The 25,624-nt window shown below is 45.2% G+C and overlaps 1 protein-coding gene across 1 annotated transcript in view; it reads right to left on the minus strand.

The window, feature by feature from the left end:
- Positions 1 to 3,681: 3,681 nt before the first annotated feature.
- The window catches only part of odad2 (outer dynein arm docking complex subunit 2), a gene marked incomplete at its 5' end in the record, with an annotated part of 108,897 nt that continues 86,954 nt past the window's right edge, over positions 3,682 to 25,624 (minus strand). The window contains 3 exons of the mRNA XM_079259583.1: positions 3,682 to 4,319; positions 6,695 to 6,728; positions 24,888 to 25,259. Coding sequence (XP_079115709.1) covers positions 4,118 to 4,319; positions 6,695 to 6,728; positions 24,888 to 25,259 — 608 coding nt within the window. The 3' untranslated portion in view covers positions 3,682 to 4,117. The remainder of the gene's footprint in view (positions 4,320 to 6,694; positions 6,729 to 24,887; positions 25,260 to 25,624) is intronic.

Consider the following 25,624-nt stretch of genomic DNA (forward strand, 5'->3'; position numbering starts at 1 on the left):
GACTTGCGGTGGCAGGGCTCAGGTTTAGGACTTGCGGTGGCTGGCTCAGGTTTAGGACTTGCGGTAGCAGGGCTCAGGTTTAGGACTTGCAGTGGCTGGCTCAGGTTTAGGACTTGCGGTGGCTGGCTCAGGTTTAGGACTTGCGCAGGCAGTGCTCAGGTTTAGGACTTGCGCAGGCAGTGCTCAGGTTTAGGACTTGCGGTGGCTGGCTCAGGTTTAGGACTTGCGGTGGCTGGCTCAGGTTTAGGACTTGCAGTGGCTGGCTCAGGTTTAGGACTTGCGGTGGCTGGCTCAGGTTTAGGACTTGCAGTGGCTGGCTCAGGTTTAGGACTTGCGGTGGCTGGCTCAGGTTTAGGACTTGCGGTAGCAGGGCTCAGGTTTAGGACTTGCAGTGGCTGGCTCAGGTTTAGGACTTGCGGTGGCTGGCTCAGGTTTAGGACTTGCAGTGGCTGGCTCAGGTTTAGGACTTGCGGTGGCTGGCTCAGGTTTAGGACTTGCGGTGGCTGGCCCAGGTTTAGGACTTGCGGTGGCTGGCCCAGGTTTAGGACTTGCGGTGGCTGGCTCAGGTTTAGGACTTGCGGTGGCTGGCTCAGGTTTAGGACTTGCGGTGGCTGGCCCAGGTTTAGGACTTGCAGTGGCTGGCTCAGGTTTAGGACTTGCGGTGGCTGGCTCAGGTTTAGGACTTGCGGTGGCTGGCCCAGGTTTAGGACTTGCGGTGGCTGGCCCAGGTTTAGGACTTGCGGTGGCTGGCTCAGGTTTAGGACTTGCGGTGGCTGGGCTCAGGTTTAGGACTTGCGCAGGCAGTGCTCAGGTTTCAAATGATCTTTGCAGATCTTTGCAGAGCCCTGCCACTAAACGTCTTCAGAATACTGATTTTATTAAACCTTTCTTAAAAAACATTGTTTGTTCACCAGTTTTCTCACCAGGCACCACTGGCACCAACTCTCTGCATGTTCCTGAACAAACAGCTGCAGGATTCATCTTTAACATTTAGCTTTTTTTCTGGTGGATCTTTTCTCCAACCCGTCCAGGATGTACCCGCCTCTCGATTGCTGGGAAAAACTCTGCAACCCTGAATCAGACTAAGTGGTGAAGACAATGGATGAGTGAACACTCCACCCCCCACGTAGTGAGACATGCCCCCTCATATTTATTCTGTTGATGCCTTAGCTAAACATGGATGCTACACGTGTTAGCGTGTGCAGATCGGTTTGGAAGTTTTTCAACTATCAGAGCTAAAAAAAAAACAAGAAAATGGTTAGACACATATATATATTCTATCTTCCTGCGTCCAGCCTTCTCTAGTGCAGAATTATGACGCCTGTTTGCTGTGTTTGCTTTGAAAAAGATCAGATATGGATACAATTTATTACAGGTAAGAAAGCAACCAATGGTAGCGCTCGCAGGAGGAGGGAGACCGTTCCACTGGTTTAATTTGGAAAAACAAAATATACCTTTCATATTTTAAAACCAAAACGCCCCAACAGCGAGTCCTGCAGGTGGATCCACAACGCTTTGCTACATCTGGAGCTCAAACGCGTCACAGGAATCATAAAATCAGGATTACCGAGAGATTCTTTAGACAAAACGTTGTCGGGTTCACAGCAGCGAGTCGCGATCTCGACCTGATCAGGGAGAGAAACACTGCAAACGTTCAGGAACTGCAAAAGAAAAAAGCAGCTGAGAAGCTTTTAGAAACGTTTGGAGACGTGAATTTTATTCCTGTTCATGTCATTTTTATGTTTCCTCGCTGAAATGAGAATTCCAGTTAAAAAATTCTCTTTTTCATTGTTAAATTACTTTTAAAATCCTGCCATGAGATTCTAATCATGTTAATCTGAACCATGTTTAAGATATTTAACATGTTATGCAACAAGTTTTACTGCAAAATAAATCTGATTAAACATCTTCTTGCGCAGGAAGAAATAAATAAGATGCCACTCATTTCATTCAGATGTTTATTCATTGCTGTGACCAAAAAAACAACTTTTTATAAAAGATATTTTTACATGAGAGCAAATCAGACATTACAAGGAGATATGTATTTGGTCATTGGATTAAAAATCCAGTCTCCATCAAGATGAACAAAAAAAAAATCTCAATTTATATAAGTTAACAATAAAAAACAAACTGGTCACACTTCCTTTGCTTCGACAAGGTCTGTAATAATAACTTATACGATTAATAATGCTGCTTCCGTTTGGCAGCGCGGTTGTGAACGCAGCGTTTCTGCAGGAGGGAGTACCGAGGTCCCGCTGTGGGAACCCCCGCACGCGCTTCTGGACTCTCCTCAGAGCTACCATGTAGGGCCGCCATGCAGCCGCAGTGCAGGGCCACCATATGGGACCGCCATGCAGAGCCGCCGTGCAGAGCCGCCGTGCAGAGCGGACATGCAGGGCTGCCATGCGTGTGACGTGTGAGAGGGTCATGAGTTGCCCAGAGAGACCCCGCCTGCATCAGGTGCCATAAAACACCCAGCTGCAACACGTGACTTTCACCAGAGGAGCGTTTCATCACACCAACTGAACATCGCTTGTCATTTATTCGTTAGTCTGAATTTTCTTCCATCGACAGCAAAGAAGTTTAAGTGCAACTTTTTTTTTTTTTTTTTTTAACCATTTGCACATTCAAGACGAGTAAAGAAAGAAGGAAAAAGTCACTTTGTGCTTCGCTCCCTCTCAGTCCTTCATCACAACAGTCCGGGTGTCATCAGAAAAACAGTACCGTGAAGAAATACATCAAATTACAAAGTAAAGAATCAACTTTTCCCATCGATGTGACTTGAGTTTCTCCGTTTGTGGGTCTGGGATCGTTCACCACCAACATCTGCACCGAAAGCCGGAGGCCGGCACCAGAAGGCGAACAGCGAATGCTAGAAGCTGGACGCTCGAAGCCGGACGCTCGAAGCCGGAAGCGCCAGATGCCGGAAGGCGGAAGGCAAACAGTGAATGCCGGAAGCTGGTTGCTGGTAGGCTGAAGGCAGAAGCTGGCGCATGCTGGAAGATGGAAGCTGGACTTTGTAATATTCTGGATGATAGAAGCCTCATCAGACCTGAACCAGGACTTTAAACACTTGTTTGGCAATGAAAACATTGAACTGAAATGCTGTTTTGAGGTGGAAAAACTGCAAAAAGTTTCTCTTCTGACTTCCTGTGAACGGTCATTTAAACAGCAGACTATGGAAGCCCAGACCGGACACTTTTCAGTTAAAAACTCCCAAAGTATCTCTTAAAGTCAGTCTTATAAGTGGAAAAAAGTTTGTAATCATGAGTAAAATCCATGACTATCAAAGTAAAAGTCTAAATTATTTTTTTCTTGTAATTCTGATTTTTTTAAAATCTTATAATAATGAAGTTAGATCTCATAACTTTGAGATATTTTGTTTTTTCCAAGCGGCAGGAAAAAGTTTCCATGTCTGAGGGTGGATACAGAGTAAAAGGCTTCAGAGTGGGGGGGTTGGGGGTCTTTTTATGCCTGTTTTTGTTTTTCTTCTTCTTCTGTCCGCAGACGTTAAAATCCATATGATAAGAAAGTAAAACATCCCTTTTTGTGTCATCTGCCGACGCATGTCCAGCTGAGCGCTTGTTCACGTTTCAGCAGCTCAATGCTGCGATAAGAAAGGAATTCTTCAAGGCCGGCTGATGATGATGATGACGAGGAGGAGGAGGAGGAGGAGGAGGAGGAGGAGGAGGAGGAGGAGGAGGAGGGGCGTGCTGCTTATCTGCACATCCAGCAGTGACTGAGTTCCTGCCAGAAAGCAGATTTCCAGCGAGACAAAGCAGAGATGCTTAGTCAAAATAAGGAGCGAGCCTTCAGCTCTTGCGTTAGCGCTGGTGTGTGTCTGCAGGTGTGTGTTGTTCCAGCGCATCATCGAGTCTTTAAGGCACACAGAACTAATCCCTCCATTATCGTGTAAAAAAAAAAAAAAGGCACTTTGGCAAATTCAAAATCTGAAGCATAAAAAAAGAAGAAATTGTAAAAAATAAGTTAACATTGCAAAGTGTTTCTGATGATGATGATGATGAAGGTGTCCGTTCGGCGGTCCGCTGCTTCCAGACGGACTCCAGCAGCAGGACTCACTGCGTTGCATAGCCGGACGGGGGCGGGGGGGTCGGAGCTAATATTTCTGCACCAGCGGCACTTTAACAGTCTTGATCTCCGCTATATGGGAGGATTTCTGGATGATGCAGCTGGTTGTCCCGGAGACGCCGTCCTTCCCCTGCGCCAAGTTGGTCAAGGCCATGGCGGCGTTGATCTCCTTCCAGTACGTCTCATCTTTGCCCTTCACCTTCTCCTTCTGCGTAGCCGCTACGCCACCGCTGCAACACGCACATGGAGAGAGAAAACATGCAGCATTAGAGGTCAGCTGGAGAGACGGGGATTTTATCTGCAAAGCCACGTAGCGCCACGTAAGGCCACGCCATGTAACGCCACGCCACGTAGCGCCATGCCACGTAAGGCCACGCCACGTAAGGCCACGCCATGTAACGCCACGCCACGTAGCGCCATGCCACGTAGCGCCACGCCACGTAAGGCCACGCCACGTAGCGCCATGCCACGTAAGGCCACGCCACGTAAGGCCACGCCACGTAAGGCCACGCCATGTAACGCCACGCAGCGCCATGCCACGTAGCGCCATGCCACGTAAGGCCACGCCACGTAAGGCCACGCCACGTAAGGCCACGCCACGTAACGCCACGCCACGTAGCGCCACGCCACGTAGCGCCACGCCACGTAAGGCCACGCCACGTAAGGCCACGCCACGTAAGGCCATGCCACGTAAGGCCACGCCACGTAGCGCCACGCCACGTAAGGCCACGCCATGTAACGCCATGCCACGTAGCGCCATGCCACGTAGCGCCATGCCACGTAAGGCCACGCCATGTAACGCCATGCCAAGTAGCGCCATGCCACGTAAGGCCACGCCACGTAATACCACGGCACGTAGCGCCATGCCACGTAAGGCCACGCCACGTAGCGCCACGCCACGTAAGGCCACGCCACGTAAGGCCACGCCACGTAACGCCACGCCATGTAACGCCACGCCATGTAACGCCATGCCACGTAGCGCCATGCCACATAAGGCCACGCCACGTAATACCACGGCACGTAGCGCCATGCCACGTAAGGCCACGCCACGTAGCGCCACGCCACGTAAGGCCACGCCACGTAAGGCCACGCCACGTAACGCCACGCCATGTAACGCCACGCCATGTAACGCCATGCCACGTAGCGCCATGCCACATAAGGCCACGCCACGTAGCGCCACGCCACGTAACGCCACGCCACGTAGCGCCACGCCACGTAGCGCCATGCCACGTAAGGCCACGCCGCGCCACGCCACGTAAGGCCATGCCACGTAAGGCCACGCCACGTAACGCCACGCCACGTAGCGCCACGCCACGTAAGGCCACGCCACGTAAGGCCACGCCACGCCACGCCACGTAGCGCCACGCCACGTAAGGCCACGCCACGTAACGACACGCCACGTAGCGCCATGCCACGTAAGGCCACGCCACGTAACGCCACGCCACGTAGCGCCATGCCACGTAGCGCCATGCCACGTAGCGCCACGCCACGTAATACCACGGCACGTAGCGCCACGCCACGTAACGCCACGCCACGTAGCGCCATGCCACGTAAGGCCACGCCACGTAATACCATGCCACGTAGCGCCATGCCACGTAAGGCCACGCCACGTAGCGCCACGTAGCGCCATGCCACGTAACGCCACGCCACGTAATGCCACGCCACGCCATGTAAGGCCACGCCACGTAATGCCACGCCACGCCATGTAAGGCCACGCCACGTAATGCCACGCCACGCCACGCCATGTAAGGCCACGCCACGTAAGGCCACGCCACGCCATGTAAGGCCACGCCACGCCAGGTCGTCACGCCACGTAACGCCACGCCACGTAACGCCACGCCACGTAATGCCACGCCACATAATGCCACGCAGCGCCACGCCACGTAAGGTCACGCCACGTAACGCCACGCCACGTAATGCCACACCACGTAAGGCCACGCCATGTAAGGCCACGCCACGTAAGGCCACGCCACGCCATGTAACGCCACGCCACGTAAGGCCACGCCACGCCATATAAGGCCACGCCACGTAACGTAACGCCACGCCAGGTCGTCACGCCACGCCACGTAATGCCACGCCACGTAGCGCCACGCCACGTAAGGTCACGCCACGTAACGCCACGCCACGTAACCCCACGCCACGTAATGCCACGCCACGCCATTTAAGGCCACGCCATGTAAGGCCACGCCACGTAAGGCCACGCCACGCCATGTAATGCCACGTAACGTAACGCCACGTAATGCCACGCCACGTAACGCCACGCCACGTAAGGCCACGCCACGTAATGCCACGCCACGTAATGCCACGCCACGTAAGGCCACGCCACGTAACGTAACGCCACGTAACGTAACGCCACGCCACGTAACGTAACGCCACGTAACGTAACGTCACGCCACGTAGCGCCACGCCACGTAACGCCACGTAACGCCACGCCACGTAAGGCCACGCCACGTAGCGCCACGCCACGTAGCGCCACGCCACGTAGTGCCACGCCACGTAAGGCCACGCCACGTAAGGCCACGCCACGTAAGGCTACGCCACACCAGGTAGTGCCACGCCACGTAACGCCACGTAGCGCCACATAACGCTACATAATGCCACTCACATGTCACATCTGCTCGATCCGTGGTCCGTGGATTCTGAAAGCACAAGAAGAAGAAAAGGTTGAAAGTTTTCAGGGTTCAGGCAGGATTTTGCTGTTTTCTCTCTTTACACACCGGATGTTTTCTAGAAGGTGGCGAACGCGACGAGCTCAGACTGGTTTCTGATGACTCATACGCTCCATTCGCTAAGATTTAACTGGGAAACAACTGGGATCCAGCCAACGGAACCGGGTCGTCTGAGAAAATCTGATTGAAAATGACCGAGCGTAAAAGATGTGAGTCAGAGAGGAGGCCTCCTCCTCCTCCTCGAAGGGGAGCAATCTCCTCATATGTGAAAGATTAGCGAGGAAAGTGAAGCCATTAAACAATGAAAGCAACGTGTTTATTTCAGCATCCCGTCTCCTGTTTGAGGTGAGGATGATGACGGAAAAGTCCCAAACACAAAACTAAAAGCCGCTTCTTCTGGTCCTTTCAGCCCAGTTTCTGCCTCTGGTTCCCCACGTCTCATCATGTTTCATAAGAAAAGGTTAACATCCTAAATTACTTCATCTCAAGTTAAATGTTTATTAAAGATCAACAGGATCAAATTTCAGACTATTTTGGGTCTTTAGAAGACAAAAAGTTCTCTTCAAACACTGATAAAAACATTATGATCAACATTGTTTTGCTGTTTGAATGTGTCATTATTCAAATGATTTTAACTCATTAGGTTTCATCACAATATATCTGATTTAATTAAAACAGTTATTTATCTTCCATTTAACAGGGCGGGCATTTAAAGATACAAATCAGCATTTATACAAATTTATATTAAACAGAAGGAAAAAGAAAAAGAAGCAGTTTCCAACTCATTTTCTCATGAAAAAAGTCATGTGATCAAACCTGTATGTAAAGGCGATGAAAAATGGGAGCAAAAAATGGAAATAAATTATATATTTAAAGCTTTTACAGCAGTTTTTGTGACAACTTTTTGTCCTCTAATAAACCAAAGTGGTATCCCCCCCCCCCGGTCAAATAAAACTAATAAATAAAAATAACTCATTTTTGCTAGTTTTTTTCAACATAAACAATCTCAAACTGATCAACTGTGATCAAAATGGGATTTAAATGGTTGAAATAATTTTAATAATGACATAGTTGGTCAATAAAAAAACGATTTGGGGAAAAAATGTAAAAATATATGAATATTTCCAGTTTTTATTGCAGATTTTGGAATTATTTGTCCTTGACTGGAAAACTGAGTAAATTCTGAATTTAACTGTAAAAAGAAAATAATTAAAATAAATATTTAACAAAACATTTTGTAATTTATAACTGTTTTTGTAACAAATAATGTTTCGAACATTTCTCCACAAAAACAACAACTTGATCAAACTGGGATTTAAATGGTTAAAATACTATGAATATGAAGATATTTGATGTTTTTATATGTAAATGGATGAACTGCTACTTGGTAAACTGGTTTGGCTTTGACCAGCTGTGCCGACGTAAAAAGAGTAAATCTTCTTCTAGCTGTGCGGTCCAAAGCAGCGGCGTCTCCGTGGCAACACAGCCGTTGCCACATTTCCTCATAAACGTCTGAACCTGAGCTGCTGTTTTAACAAGCGCCACCGTCGCCAGGCGCTCCGTAATGTTCCTTCTGCTAATGAAAACCTGCGTCTTCACAGGAATTTCATTCCCAGGATTTCAGGGAGGGACTGCGAAAGGTTTTTCAGGGACACAGCGTTCAGAGCTGCTCAGAAGTCCAGAAATCCTCACCGTCGCTGCGAACACACACACAAGCCTTTACCGGCTGGGCTTTGTCCCCTTTAACCCGCCGTTCAAGACCGCCTCGCCTGGGTCACATGACCCGTGTTGACAGTGCAGGTCAGCGAAGGGCCTGATAAGGGAAGTTTTGCAGAGATGTATTCCACCAGGGAGGAGGAACGTCATACCGGCTGATCCAGATGCTTGAAAGGGACCATCTTAATCCAGAGAAGCTCAAATAAATGAAGTTTTCTGTCTGATCTGATAAAGACAATATGTTGAGATGGAAGTTTTATAAGTTTCTGATGTTCTCTCTGACTAATTCTTCTGCTTGACTGTGTGTCATATAAACCCCAAGAAGTTTGGCGGCTGTGTGAAGGACAAATTGTCAAAGGAGCATTTCAGAGAGGCAGAGTCTCTCAGATGGAAAACATGGACCAATGTTCACTAATCTGAGACAAACTGGGTCTAAAAATTTTCAGAAATTTGTTCCTCACAATGAAGATCCCACTATGTACGTTGTGTAGTATCATCACAAGATTCAGAAAATTTGAAGGAATCTCTGTATGCTGGGACAAACAATAAAAACCTGCCAGATTGTTGCCCTTGAGGACTAGAGTTTGAGACTCCTGATCTACAGTGTGTAATATCATCAGAAGATTCAGAGAATTAGAAGGAATCTCTGTATGCAGGGGCTAACAACAAAAACCTTCCAGATTTTGGCCCTCGAGGACTGCAGTTTGAGACTCCTGAAACATTGGAACGTGAGAAAAGTAATTCTGCAGTCAGCAGATGCCTTTACCCAAAACAAATTACATGTGCAAAGTCTTAAATTAATATTAACAACCATAGGAATGAATGCCACCATCCTGCAGTGTGTAATTAGAAGGAATCTCTGTATGCTGGGACCAGGCTGGATGCTGGTGATGTTCTGCATTAACAGCAGACAGGATTCTCTACTGGAAACCAGTACATGGACTCAGGAAGCTTCCAGAAACCAGTGTGAACCCAGTTCAGGCTGAAATCCACACCTGCAGGTTAAAGCTCCATCATATGTGAAGAGGATCCAGAAACACGCCGTCTTCTCTGGACCAAAGCTCATTTAAAATGTTCTGAGTGGAAACCTGGATGAAGATGTGGAATAGTTTGTGGACAGCATGGACGGCGTGTCCTGCAGACTAAAGAGGAGAGGGAGCATCCAGCTTGTTATCAGCCTGCATCTCTGATGGGATGGGGTTGCATTAGTGCCGATGTGTGTGTTTGTGTGAAGTCGCTGTGAAGTTTTCCATCCACCACTGTGAGGTGTGTGTGAGACGTTCACTGACCAGCTGCTGTGCTCACAACATAAGAAACGGCGTTTCATGGAGGTCTTTAGCAGGTGGAGGTGTGGAGGCAAAGCCACGGTCTACCCCAGGAGCTCCACCTGAGTTGGGGAACCAGTCTGGGAGCTTCTAACCACAATATCTGGAAATGCACCACTGCGTGCAAAAACTGTATTTCCAGCCTGAAATATGTAAAACTTGCTGGTGAAATATGTTCTTTAAAAACACGAGCAGCGCCAACGACTCGATAAATCTCCAATAAATCACAGAGAGCCTCTGTTTTTTCTTTTTCTTCTTTTAGTTTTTTTATTTGCTTTGCGAGCTCACTACTGACGACTCCGTCAGCTTTGCTGTTGCCTTTGGGCTCGTCTGACAGCGGGGTTTCACGGATCGCCAAAGGGGAAAGCTAAGAAGTCTGATGGTTTCTGGTGCTGTGGTGGGAGTCCAAAAATACCAGTTCACTTAACGTTGTGGCAGGATGATGAACGCAGAGCAAAAGTAAAGAAGAAGAAAGGCCGGCTTCAACAAATCTCAGTAAAAATGAGAGAAAACAAGCAGGGATGACAAATTAGAGAGGGAACGATGTTCCACCTGCTAAGATGATTAGAAAGGCGAGTGGATGGAGATCATCATTACCATCTGGTGCTGTTGTTAGCAACACACAACAATAAACAAGACCGATCCTTCTGCACACACCATGGGCTGGGCTGAATTAGGCAAATAAACACACCAACACACACATGCAGGAATTACACGAGCTTTTAGGATGAAGTTTCAACATGAAATTACTCTTATTTGGTCTCACTCTTAAGCCAGTGATAATTAATACGTTGCTGAGAACTTATCAATGCGAATATTTCATTCACTGTGCAGCACTTAGCTCACTAAATCACCTCAGCTGCATCTATAGACTGTCCATAAAAAGATGGGCGGAGCCTGCGTGACGCCACCTGTAGGTTTCTGAAGAGCTGAATTGAAGCTCGGTGGGCGGTTCCTACCATCACCATCTTGGCAGCGGCATGCATGTCGTCTCTCCCGGAAAATACAAACATGGGCAAAGAGGTGGAGCTGAGAGGGGAGCTGTGAGCGTCATGGTGGATGATCGACATCTAGCAAACTCCGAGCTTTCTGTAGCTAAGAGCTAACCGAGCTAACCCGGAGATAACAGGAGCTAACCAGCTAACGGAGGTAAGCGGGCTAAAGCTAAGTCACGTTGTTAACCGGCTAAAAACCGCGGTTGTTCTAAATTCTTCTGACTTGAAGCGGCAGATTGGGTACCTGTCTATGAAAAGGACACGCCTCTAACTAAGACAAACTTCGAGATTAAATTACTTTTAAAAGGGAGAGTTATAAAAAACTTCACTGCCCCCACAGTTGTCATGAAGGTAAACCTGACCTATTAAACCTAAAATGTTTTCATGTTTCAGGCTGTAAACATGTTTATTTCTGCTGCAAACATGTTTATTTCTGCTGTGAAGTTGGTCTTTTTAACATGGGAGTCTATGGAGATTATCTCTGTTTCGCAGCCCCTAGTGGATGAAGGGGGAACTGCAGTTTTTGCACTTTTTTTTCCCTTTTTTTGGCACTTCTGCATAGGCTTCACTTTTACCAGCCAGATTGCCGCTTGGTAGCATCACAAACGTCTTCTTGGCTTTATTCCAGCCACAGAGGATCATTATTTTTCTGCTTTTCTGGAGTTTAAGCCGGTTAAAACAGACTAAACATGAAGTCTAAATTGCATGAAACCACAATATGACAATGAAGATGAGCCAACATCAGCTTCATCCAGCTAACATGTTACACAGGCTGGATGAGTCAACACAAACAGAAACAGAATTCTCTTATAAAAATAAATAAATATGGACTTTTATACGCTGCAGGTGCAAACTTTACTTTCTGCAAACGCCTCTGATAGAAATACATGCAACAGTTCTCTCAGGTGTGCCACAGGGTTCAGTTCTTGGCCCATTTCTGTCCATAAATCAAGTCGCAAATACAGATGACCACTTTTATGCTGATGATATGGTCTTGTTCATCAACAAGCTGTTGAGCCGTAACCAGAACCCTGCACTGGGATCCTGCAGGTCCGATGGGAACCAACGTAGAACGGGAAAGGATGGTTTTAAGGCTGCAATGCGCAGGAAAATAAACTCTTTGCTGGTTAAGGGGTAATGCCAGATGAGGTGTCCATTATCAGAATATTAATGGTCGACCGTGAAGTCCATTAATTTCTGATAATGGACACCTTGGATGGCATTATTATGATTTTCTGAAAATGCACATTTCTTCACAATATGAAGGAAATAGGGGAGGACGTGCGATGGTTGGTTTCTATAACAACATAAGAAAAATTTGGCCGAGGAAAAATCTAAATGCGAACAGCATTTGCTGTGAAATTGGTGTAACCGCTGCAGGGTGACGTCAGAGCTGCTCTGTCCCTCTTTGAGAGATCAGGAGCTTCATCACAAACTAACTGATTAAATATTATTCAATATGGTTTAAACAATATGATAGATATTTTATCTACAGTGACTGATTTCAACTAACGATCTCGGTATAACATGAACATGATACAGCACTGAGATGGGGAGGGATTGGAAGACATTTTTTACCTTCTCCCTTTTCTACTCTGGTTATTGTTCAACTGTGGGTCTAAATTAACCTGAAAACATAAAATAACTTAAAAACTGGCAGATCAGATAAATTCATTAGTAACCATGGGCCGCTGTTTGACATGGTCCTTCCAGATATTCTTTCTGCTTTCTGTTTTGTCTGTTTGTCGCTAACATTTCTGTTGCCACAGTTACCAACTGGCGTCTGAGCCACCAGTTTAGATTTATTCAGCTATTTGACAGAACTTTTTTTTTTTCAACTGGTGTCCATTATCACTTTTTAACGGACACCCAACAACCAATCAGAATCGAGTATTCACCTAGACCATGGTATGATGGAGAGTGAAAGGCTGGAGAATGTAAAAGAAAAGCAGATATGTTCTCTCCAGAGTTACACCATATTTAATAAACAACGCTGCACATTCCTTAACCCTTACATGCTCTTTGTTCCCCTCCTTAGACTAATTTAGGCTGTTATTAAAAGTGACAAAACGTATTAATTTGCAAAAGAAAAAAATTAGCAGCTTGGAAGTCTGGAAGGACAAAAATAATTGTCTTGATCATCTGTCAATAATTTGGTTTTGTGTTTGGTCGGGATTGGACATCAGCTCTAATTCATCACGATGAATTAAAGATTTGTTCAGTGAAAATATGGAAACAGTTAAACATGACGTGATGTGAGGTGAGCTGATGAAGGAAAACCCTGTTTTTAATCTGTTGCAGGAATCAGAGCTGCAAACATCCAGGATGGCGGTGAACATGCACGACCTCCGCTCTGCCTCGGGGGAAAAGGTCGGCATGTCGGTCATAACTGGAATAATCCGGATTATTAAGATTTTTTTTTTTTTTCCTGCTTTATTTTATTTAAGACTTGAGATGACTTGCTGGGAACTGGATTTATTTACATATTCTCTCTGAGGAAACTCGCAAACATCCCCATGAGCAAACATGAACCGTCGCTGACGAATCAGTGGGACGTGACAAAACGCCATTTCTTTAAAGGTTCGCTGGTTATTTGTCAAAAGGATCTTTTACTATCCAAAGAAGTCGGGACATCGTGTGAAGAACTTGAATGCACCACAAAGACACAATATTGATATTTTTTTTGTAAATGTTCCAGGTAAACTGGACGCTAGTTTCTGTCCTGTCCATAACTCCGTCTCCATACGGTTTACAAGCAAGCAGCATATCTGATCTGTATCTTTGTTACTAAATGAAATTTGGTTTATTCATCCAAAGAAACATCGTGAAGCGTTTAATGAATCTGATTCAATCCTTTTTAATCCTGATGCTTCTTTTATTTTTGATATTATTTATCGTTTCATTTGTAAAGTTATTAATAAGATAAAAATTTGACTGCTTTTTATTCAATTTTTACTCTGGACGATCCCTGGAAAGTAAATTTTAACCCCTGAAAGCCTGAACTCTTTAAAACCCGACAGGACAACAACGTGTGCTCTATGAGAACATGGACACACATGTTTGGAACATTTTCATGACATGCACATGTGAAGAACATGCGATGTGAATACATGTGGTCGACACATGTCAATCATATGGGAAGACCATGAAAACTATATGTGAATCACACGCAATCAGTCCAAAACTACACATTTGCGCATGTGTAAAGACACGTTTGTTCTGTAAAAGCTAATTACATTAAAAAAAATACAGAAAATAATCAGGGAACAAAGAAAACAAATAAATAAATTAATAATTTAAGATTAATAAGATTAATAACCAATATCAAATGAAAATGAGAATGAAATCAAAACAATAAAATAAATTACTTAGATAAAATGAAGACGAAATACAGACAAAAAAAAAAGAAATTAAATGAAAATAGTTTTTTAAAATATTTAATACAAAGTTCCAACTTTGTAGCAACTGGAGTTTTAATAAGTTATTTTTCTCAGGATTTCTGATTCTTCATAATTACAGAATCACTTGCTAGAAGTCATTATTATTTACTCCAACGTTCATCCTAAACATCAGGAGACGTGGTTTCCTTCGGCGGGACGGGCTGGAGGAAGCCTGATGAAGTTGGACGCACACACAGAATCTAAACTCGCTTGATGAAGTAAAGAAATGAGCTCAGCTGATTTCTTTTAAAGCACCTGATGAGAAACAGAGCGGCGTTACGGACCCCTCGATCTGCTCGCCGCTGACCTGTGCATCCTCGGCTCGGCGTGCCGCTACGCCGCCTCTCCGAGCTAAAAAGGTCTGAGGATGAGTCAGCGGCTGCTTCAGTTACAGATTAGTCACTGACTTCACCTCCATCAACATCTGGGCCATGAAACGGAGCTTAGCAGATTCCGTCTACACGCAGATGTGTGACTGCTCACATTTACTGGTTTAGCCTGAAGACGGAAGCCGAATCCTTTTACTCCCAGTCAGCCTACAGACGTAACGTTTCCATGGAAACGAGACGTTTCCGTGCAGACGGGAAGTTTCCATGGAAACGTGACGTTTCCGTGCAGACGGGAAGTCTCCATGGAAACGTGACGTTTCTGTGCAGACGTGACGTTTCCATGGAAACGTGACGTTTTCAGCCTCAGCTGTCAGATTGTGAGGATAAAATGATGTAAAATGAACGTATGAAGAGATAAAGCCGCATAAAGAGCAACCAGAAGTTTGTAGAAATAACACACAGATCAGCAGTGACCAAGCCTTTTCTCATCTGAAACACACACACACACACACACACACACACACACTATTTACACACGTCTTCCTGCTACTATCTACCTGCTGTCCTCACTGCAGCACCTCCACCTCAGCTGCATCCCAAACATCTTCTTGGCTTTATTCCAGCCATAGAGGATCATTATTTTCCTGCTTTTCTCATCACTTGTTGATCTTTGGCTGCTCCTGATTGGACGTTATCGTCAGTTTAAGCTCTCTGATTGGTGGAAAGTCTGACAGGAAGTGTCTTCATCATCATGTCCAGGTGAAAATAGAGGTCTCTTAGCAACATGGTAGTGATGGTGATGAAGATGTGATAAATAATGGTGGATTTACCATCTAGAGTCTCTGAATAAACACTACATGTTGTGTCTGGATTGTAGACCTCCTGGACGGATAGAAACGCTGGAAAACCTCCGTAGACCAGCTGGAGGGTCACATGACCATCACAGTTACACACTGCTGGTCCTGAGACGATGATGATGATGTGAGGAGTAGAACTGTGGCGGTGCCGCTGATCTAGATGAGTTCTAAGGGTTAAGCCACGGCCTTCAGCCAGAGACTCGTACTTTTGGCCTTTGAGATCTATCTTTTATAAATATAGCATTTTCTGGTGATGTGTCTTTTTTTATAATGTCACGAAGAGTCTGTAAATGAAGTTAGAGATGCCTTGGCAACCAAGCCCCTTATGTTCTGCCAACTCGACTTTTATACCGTCCTCTGTTTCTTCTGGTGCTGAACGAGTCTGAGAGTCGAAGAAAAAAAGAACCCAAACTGTCAATTCCACTCAGCTGGCCAAAGACATCATACATGGTGTGAATTTAATGCCTTCTCCGTTTGCCCAGGCAACATTTTCATCACTTTAGAAATGTTGAATAATTAGCTTCTATGCTATAAAACAAACAAAAAAAAAAAGAACATACGTGCAGCGGCAACCCCACCAGACAGATACTGGCTGCTTTTTCTGGGCTCGGCTTTTTCCACGTCTGCCCAGCAGATGACACACTGGTGGGGCTGCGGTCGGGCCAGATAACCCAGCAATGAGGACTGGCTTGTGCCTTCTTGCTAGATGGAGAAATAATAACAGCATTTCAGATGTTTAAACACTGCCAGGTCGTCATTGTGTTTACAAGTGCCAGTAAACAGACAGTAATCAGGCCCCGAAAATCAGCCAAAAAGAAGCAAAATGCCGTAAATACGTTGTCATGGCGAGTCTCTATATGGATAACGGTGGTTGGTCACAATGTTGTGGACAACCCAAAAAAAAAAAAGAGGAATCAATTGCCTCATCATGACGAGTTGCCGTGGTAACAGATGATCATGAGAAAACGGGATAAAAAGTCTGATGAGAAACACATCAGTGTGTTTCCGCTGGTTTCATTCAGCAGGTAACAAAGAGACGAAACAGGCGTAGATGTCCAGCGCCAGACGCTCTCATCATGGCTTTCTCTGTAACATCCCTGGGGATGAATGGCTGTTGTTTGTGGTGTACAAAACACACACATTAGGGAAGGAAAAAAAGAAGAAGGAACCACAAGTAAACATTATTCAGATTTTTAAGTGTTTACATGTGCACAGAAATAGCCTTTTTTTGGGATCTGGTGGCCAAATGATATGTTTGCGCAGCGCTCCCTGCATCATTATGTTGCAATTCTTCCCAGTGGTAGCTGAGCTGCTCTCTCACACTCTTGGGGGATTTCTGGATGTGTGTGTTCTGTGTCCTGGGTCACACCTCTGTGCTCTCGTTAAACCTCTTTCTGCTCTCCTACATCCCGTGGGAACACAATGGCAGCCTATTGTTCTTTTTAAAATGGAAACTATTTGTGTTTTACACGGAGCTGGGCGGTGCGGCTCGGTTTGTGTCCGAGCGGGTGGGCGGGCAGCCAACGGCGATGGTCGCAGGAAGCCTTGGCGTGCCGATGATTTAAAAACAATCAGGTTGAGAGGGCTTATTATTCCGTACTTCTCTGGTTCTATGTTGAGGAGTTGCGTGTAAACTGAAGGAGGAGACTCACCGCCGTGCGTTTGTCTCCCATCAGTTAGATTCCCCCCAACTCCATCTTTCCATTTGCATGATTGGCAGCCTCGTGCCAGGATTAACCCTCGCCCAGGAAGCTGCCGGACCCCGCAGACTTCGTCTAATAAAACACTTATATCGGGTCTACACTGGCGTCCAGAACTGCAGTGGACCAATTCAATCCAATTCAGCTTTCTTTGTACAGCGCCAGTTCACAGCAGCCGTCTCAGGACACTTTATAGACACGTCAGTTTAAGCCGATTCGTAACTAACAGCCTAGCTAAGACAGAAACCAACGAATTGGATCGACTCTTGACCTGGCACCCCGACCCCCAATCCAAGGCGACAGTGGGAAGGAAAAACCTCCGGCAGAACCCGGCTCAGGGAGGACGGCCATCGGCTTATAAAACAGATTTCTAGGTCTTTCATCTACATCAGCTCCAGATCTCCGGGGCCGCGATCCTGCAGGATTTCCATGTATCCCTGCTCCAACACACCTGACTCAAAGTCTTTGTGCAGAACTTCATGTTGGATCTATTTACAGTTAGGCGGATGTGTTGGAACAGGGATACATCGCACACCTGCAGGACTGCGCCCACTTTGGACACTAAAATCAAGACCAGTCCTGTCTCAGTAGCAGCGTTGCCATTACAGCACAGAGCTCCTAAATTTCAATACAGTTGCGATTTGCAGGTGTTTTATTGCGTAATCTGTGATTCTGGTAAAAGCTCGTCCAGCGAGGCTCGGTTTTGTGGATGGAGACCAAACGTTTTCCGTTTGTGTTGCCGCCGTTCTCATCAGAAGATGAAAGCAGTCATCCAGAAACCATCTTTACTTGAAACAAACTGGTCACATGACCCCGCTACATCACGTAAGATGACGTGTAAATGCGAACAAGTGTTTCCACTACTTTTACCATCTACTTCTATGTACTTCGAAGGTCAGTGTTTCTGAACTAAACTGACCATGTTGTAATCCACAGGAATGAGAAGCCAAATGAATGTCATTTAGCACCTAGAGGTCCTTCCTTCAGCTGAAATGGACTCGGTTCTTCACCGTCGGCCTACAACTCTGTGGCGTCTCATCAGGAGGCTCATTTTAACATGACAATATTATAATGACGTGTTTTAATTTAAATATTGTGTGATATTTAGGAATCAATGCTTAATCTGAAATTTTATGATTGATTCATCTTCCGGTTGTGTTTTATCTTCCGTTTCCTGTGAACAAATGAAAGAATCTGCAAACAGAAACACCTGATTGGTTCTTCCAAACATGCTCCCGTCACGGGCTGCACGGTGGCGCAGTGGTTAGCACTGTGGCCTCACAGCAAGAAGGTCACTGGTTCAATCCTTGGCTGGTTTGGTCAGTGGCCTTTCTGTGTGGAGTTTGTTTGTTCTCTCCGTGGGTTCTCTCCGGGTACTCCGGCTTCCTCCCACCATCCAAAGACATGCATGTTAGGTTAATTGGTCACTCTAAATTGCCCCTGGGAGTGAGTGTGGTTGTTCGTCTCTCTGTGTGGCCCTGCGATGGACTGGCGAGCTGTCCAGGGTGTACCCTGCCTGTCGACCAAAGCCGGCTGGGATAGGCTCCAGCTTCCCCGCGACCCTGAATTGGAATAAGCGGTTCGGAAAATGAATGAATGAATGCTCCCGTCACCTCCCAGCGCCTGCCGCCATGCAGATGCTCTCCACGCAGGCTCCCTCCCTCCCCTCTGAAGCCTAACCTGAACCCAGTGAGTCTTGGCAGCATGTTCTGTCTTGGAACAACGTCCTCAACCCCCTCCTCTGTCTTCTTTTTCTTCTTTGCTATGAAACTGTGGAAAGAGCAAATCATAGCCAGTCTGTCCACATCGCTGGATTCCTGGGACAAGCAGTCCACATCCATCACCGGCGGGGAGTGGCTCATTGTCATCAAGTGGCCTTTTGTTGAGCAACGTAGTCTCTGTTGCTCTGTGGCCGTCAGTAAATCACACTGCTGCCCATCAGTCAGCAAGCAAGACATCAAAGTATTAAATCAGGCACGACCACCGCCATCCCTCAACATCGCTGCTGCATAAATCATCACAGCTGGGGTCCTCTTCGGAGACCAAACAAGACAGATATTAATGGTAAGGGAAATCCAGTAAAGTATATCTTGTTAGGTTAAATTAGATGAAAATATGAAACATCACATTTACTATTTCATGTCAAGAAAAGATGTCCAAAAACTCGCATTTCTTTCCACATAAAGATGACTTTTCTTCCATTCATCTGGACGACTCCAGAGCTGCTTAAGTGCCGCTAAACTCTCCATGATTCAATAACTGTCTGGCACGCTTCGTGACCTAATTTGAAAGGTCCATAGGGTCTCAGCGGCTGCCGTCGAATACTGCTGCTTTCACTGAGCCGATTTTAAAGACGCCAATGTGTTGAACAGCACCTTCAGATATAAGTTACTTTAACAATGTCAGGTACGAGTTAGTTTATTTCTTTGTGTGCTAGAAGTCCCATAAGTTGGTTCTTTATAGATGTTGGTTCAATGTTCAACAACTCATGTCAGGACAAGAGCATGATAAATTATTTACAACAGCATGCCGACTGCCAACAGGATGATGGTTTAACTTATTTTAGTATCTAAAAGAGGATATTGTAGATGAGTATTTCTGGCTCTGCACTAAAGTTGCTCCATATTAAAATAGATATATTTAAAATATAACAATGTTTGCTGTGGGTTTTTACATTAAGAAGCTGCTTGGTTCTTCAGGAATGTGCTATATGTCAGTGGTCCAGTGGGTTGGACCACTACAATCAACAACCTGATGTCTAAGAACCAGTTACACCAGAACAAGATAATAATTGTTCTGCATAATTCACAGACTCCTTCTTGATTTCATAGATGCTTGATCTTTTTCCAGTTGGCTCCATCAAGAGTTTGCATTTACCCAGCGGCTTTGCTGGTAGAAGAAGTTGATCGACAGATGTTTCATCCAATAACCTGCCAAGTATTTATCTAAAGTGCAGAGCCTTTTCCAAACAGTTTCCATGGATATCTTGCCAGATGGTTCTAACGAAGAAACCATCTGGCACTCCAGGTTAGAGACGGACTTTCACGGCACAGGGACATCCTCCTACTTTTAATCTATGACCATCATGGACTGAAAATTTCTCCAAAAATATGACCAAATATCTGACTGAATACCTGCCAAATTCTCTCTGCTAATGCCAAACAGCTAATTGAGTTATGGACTCATGTTTTAAGGGTTGATGCTCACGGATGCACCAAGAAACTAAAAAACAAGTCAGTAGCAGAGTAATGCGTTTGGCACTGATCAAGAAGAGTTGGTAAGGTTTTTGTGGGGACAACCAACAAACTCAACTCTTCTGTTCATCCCACAAATGCATTTTTATTAGCTTACTAATGTGGCTCAGTTAAAAAGACAAATCAACAGACTTTCCAACAATGTAAGATTCATTACCCAGAAGCATTGGCACCACAAGGCATAATTCACCAAAAACTAACTTACATGCCAATTTTGTGCTGAGTTTACTTAAGCGCAATAACCCTTTTTAACAAACAAGCTAGCGCAAAGCTGCAAGCTATTGCAAAGCTGCAAGCTAGTGCAAAGCTGCAAGCTAGTGCAAAGCTGCAAGCTGAGGCAAAGCTGCAAGCTAGTGCAAAGCTGCAAGCTAGTGCAAAGCTGCAAGCTAGCACAAAGCTGCAAGCTTGGTCATAAACTCCAAGTGTTGTTGATTAGTTAAAGATTTCTTGATTTTAGCCTAATAGCCGTACATTTTGAAAAAAGCTTACAACACATTCCCACATTTCTAGAACCAAGCTAGCTGCTAGCTAGCATAAAGCTACTAGCTTGGTTGTAGCAGTTGTTGTTCATTAGAAAATATCTATTGTAGACAAATATTTTAAGAAAGCAGCCAGACTTTAACTGTAAACTTACTGTTTACCTACTATCTTCCTCGTTTATGAACATATTTGGAAACTTAGGACTTTTATTGAAAGAAAATTTAGAAGCAATTGTTTTAAAAATTTAGATAACTCTATTTTGGATTTAGTTTTTGTGTTTACTTTAGCTTTTTTTTATTATTATTATTTAAATTATTTAATTATCTATTTACTTTTTACTTTAGCTTGATGATATTTCTCTGTCGCTAAGTTAGCAGTGTTTGCTAGCTTGCATGGTTGTACACTCCAAGTGTGTTTGATTAGAAATATATATCTTTATTTTAGCTTGACAGATGTTCATTTTGAAACACGGCAACAACAGACTCATTACTGGAAACTTGCTGTTGACCACTGACCATAGCTTCCAGCTACGAGCGCTTTTCCACATCAACAGACACACCGGCAGTCTTTCCATATTCACCACCCGGCTACTGTACGCAGCTGTAATAAGTCCATTAAGGAAAGAACCTGAGAATACATATCACTGTCAATCTCATGTAAAAATGTCTGACCACAAATTTTTAGCCTCCATCCACAGAAACGTTGGGAGTCATTTGGCATATAATGATATATATGATATCGGACGGGGTGAAATCTGGTGCCGAGCAAGAAGAAAAACATTCAGCCAGATTCCTGCCATTTAATATCCCATTAAAGGGTAATTTGGCATGAAACCCCTGGCATGTGTGATGGAATTCTATTGCTCCTTGTGTTCAACAAAATTCCCCACAGGCTTTGGACTGCCGTGTGTGTGTTTGCATGTGGGTGTTTGTACTGGACGTGCATGTGCGTGTGCTCGTCGGAGTTGTACGTGAGTGTGAGCCCTTTCAAGCCTACAAAAGTTTAGTTTTCCACTGGGGTAAATCTACACTCTCCATCTTCTGCCACGTCTGACTGCCCGTTGTTGTCACAGGAGCTCTGGCTGCACCCACAACAACCAGCTCTGCCCGATAATGGACTTTTAGCCAACGGAGACAATGGTTGCCAGGCACGCAACTTTGCCTCTGACCAATCGCAGCTGTTTTTGAAGCTGGAATCCAGCGGAGGAATGCGACGCTGCTTTGTGTTTCAGGCCTGTCTTTCAAGTTCAAATTATTTTCCTACAAGCTGAAAATGTCAAGGTATTTTGTCACTGTCAGAGAAAAAAAAGAGAAACATTCAACAATCTTAAATCTGATTTATTCTGCCTGCTTTTTCCTCTGCGCAGCTGATAGAATCACGGATTTATGAGAAATCTGCTACTCAGGGACACATTTTTCATTTATTATGAAAACACCATAAAAGTATTTGTAAAAATAGAAAGCGTTCAGTGGAATGTGCTGAAAAACCTGCAGAGGAAATGATGCAAACTTGAGCCTGAAGAGATTTCTCTTCCCAGATCAGATGTGGAATTAAAGTGGCGTTTTCTGGACTTTTCTTTTTTTCAAATGGCGATGGGATCGGAGGGCCCCAGCAGGCGCGAGCGAGACTTTAAAGTAAACCTTTGTCAGCGGTCCAAAGCCGGAGAAGGCCAAGAGGGAGACGTCAACGCCAAAAAATTATATTAACCAGAGAGATAAAATAGTAACTCTATTAAAACAGCAGGTCAGCCAGGTGAATTAATCCCGTTTTGGGGATTTCTCGTATTAAAGTCTGGCGGAGTGAACGTTATAAGTCTCGCTTGGTCTATCCGTCTCTCCATCTGCGAGTCTCAGCAGGTGCTTTGCAGGAAAAAAGCCTGATCTTCTGTCGGGTCATGGGGGTTTTAAGGTTTTCAATCGAGAGAATTGCGGCTGTTGCAATTGTTGATGCGTTTTATACGAGACACACACACACACACACACACACACACACACTCTCTAGATAATATGAAACACATTTACCCATAAGAGACACAATAAAAGCAGCTCTTCCCTCCGTCACTCCACCTACACCTTTAAATCCGGCCGCTCTGGGCTCCATCCATGCTCAACAAAAAGTGAAAACATTGCTGTTGGACATGAAGTCTGTCTGAACAAAGAGCCAGTGTTCTCCACCGAGGCACACAGACCTGACCTTGATTGTTCGCAGCTCGGACAAGCTGCAAGCGGAAACGCCACGCACATGTAGCGTGAAGAGGTTTTTTATTTCAACTGAATTCACAGTTGAAGGAAAAACAGGGCAGGTAAACTTTTTTGGTTCGTCTGGAGTCTCATGGCGTCAAACGATGCATGTCTGCTGATACAAGAATGTTTCTTTACAGGATCAATCACCTCAGTTTATAAAAACTTCCTTTAGGTCTAATTCCAAAAGAGTTGTGCAATGTGTGAATAAAGACGGACATTTTAGTTCTTCTTAGAAGATCCGGCTCATTTTGTGGCAGGGTGATCCACGGGGATGTTTAGCAGTGTGTAGCATCCCCTCTTCCTTTAACAACTGTCTGTAAACATCAGGAAAGTGATGTTTTCGTAAGAAAATATGTCTGTTTTTAATGCTGCCAGAAGGCTTCAACATATCCCAGCGCACAGAGATTCCTCCTAATTCTCTGAATCTTATGATATTATGATGAAGAGATCTTTAAATCTTTTACTGAGGAATATTTTTCTGAAGTTTTTAGTTTTGTCTCGGGTTGGAGAAGCTCTGAAAAGCTCCTTTTCAGCTGTTTTAAATCAAGAATAAAAACTTTTATCAAGACAACTGTTAATTCCTCCCACTAAAACATTTTTATTCTTTTTTTATGATCTTGGCATCTTTTTCCAGTCTGGTTTATCTCTACTGGGGAACAACAGGGAAGACGAGGCAGCGCAGTTAACCTTCCTGTTCATGTATCTTTATTTTTAACCTAAATTTGGACAATTTTTTGTATCCTCTTTAGTTTATTTTATTCTATTTGAATGTTTTCAGTGTTTTATGTAAAGCACATGAAATAAAATCTGCTTTTATATCCAGTCTTGTTACTAATCTGTTGCTAATTAACCTGATTAGTTGTCAGATTCTCCTCCAGTTGTTGCTTTTCCAGCCTTTTGTTGCTCCTGTTGCAGCTGTTTACAGACATGTTGCTGCTTTAGATTCACAATCAGCTCATATTTTCTCCGTCTCATCGTCTGACATGTTGTTTATCTTCCACTTGGAATAAAATAGAAGTTGATGAGATTCTATTTTTATTTACGTTTCACACCACGTCCCAACTTTTATAAACATGTGAGCTGTAAATCTTTGTGTAATCTATTTAAAAATGAGTTGAAATAGCAGAAGATCTTGGTGTGAGCTGACTTGTTTGCCCCCTTTGGGATGAAAGTTCACAAGGAGACGTGTTTTCTTCCCTGCGTTGACTTCTATCTTATTCCATCTGGGCCAAAAACAGGAACAGAGTGTGAAGTTTTACAGAGCAATATGAAAACAAGGAGATTAAACAACAGCTCAGCTCAGACCAAACAGACTTCATCTCGGCTGTTTTCCACCAGCAGGAGAACCAGCGAAGAAGACAAGCTTTAAACGACTGAGTAGTGGGACTGAGAAAAGACACGGCAGCCGTGCACACATGTGCCGACCCTGCTGACAGCATGCAGGACATGCCAAACGGTAGCCTGAAGAAGAGCATGTTCTACACGGCTTGTTGTGTCTTTCCTGGTGAAGAGGAGCTGGCTGGGGGGGACTCCGCCTCTACTCGGCTGCAGTGGGTGAAAGACGACCAGGGTGCTCGTGTGAGACAGAACACGGCTTCATGAATGTGTGAGCTGTGTTTAAATCTAATAAAACCCTTCAAGGCCTTATTAAGTACCCCCCATGTCAGCAGTCATGAGAAGCAGATTCAGCAACACGACCAGCGGTGGAAGCAGAGAGACCACCGCTGCGGAGATGATTCAGACTAAATGAAGAACAAACGGGAAGGAATGTGAGAAATGTGGCGCCTTACCGGCCCGATAAACAAAGTTGGCCTCCGCCTCGGAGGAGGACGGCGACAGCAGCTCATCGTCGTACTCGTTGGAGCTGAAGGAGCCGGAGTGGTTCCTCCTGCGGGCGTCCATGACGGCGTTGGCCACCATGACGTGCCGCAGCGAGTCGTTCAGGTAGCGGTGCAGCAGGCTGCTCTTGTACTTTGGCGGAGAGACGTATTCCTCTGCCAGGGAGGCGGCCTCGGCGGCGGAGCGCAGCCCGGGTCCCATCCCCATCCCCATCCCCATGGCCATGCTCACCATGGAAGAGCCCTCCTTCTTGATGACGCTCTGGTACATGGGCTTGTTGAGCTCCTCGGGGCCGCTCTGCGTCCTCTGAGGGTTGTCTCCATCTGCACCGTCACAACAGGAAATACTTCAGGGTGAATGCAACCACACAAAATCCAAACCAGGAAAAACTGACATTATCACCAGGTGTGTGTATCAGGAAGGATCTGATGATACAATCTGTATCACACATCACATATATTTATATTTATCTGGATATAGATCTGTGATGGACTGGCGACCTGTCCAGGTGTGCTCCGCCTTTCTCCTGATGGTTGCTGGGATACGCACCAGCTCCCCTCCCACCCATAATCAGACTGAGCGGTACAGAAAATGAAGGAATATTTGGAAATACTGCAATATATTGCGATATAGTTTGATATATTGCAATATATTGATATATTACCATATACTGTGATATAATGCAATA

The sequence above is a fragment of the Telmatherina bonti genome (assembly GCF_933228915.1).
Source record: "Telmatherina bonti genome assembly, chromosome: 20".
In the NCBI taxonomy this organism is placed as follows: Eukaryota; Metazoa; Chordata; class Actinopteri; order Atheriniformes; family Telmatherinidae; genus Telmatherina; species Telmatherina bonti.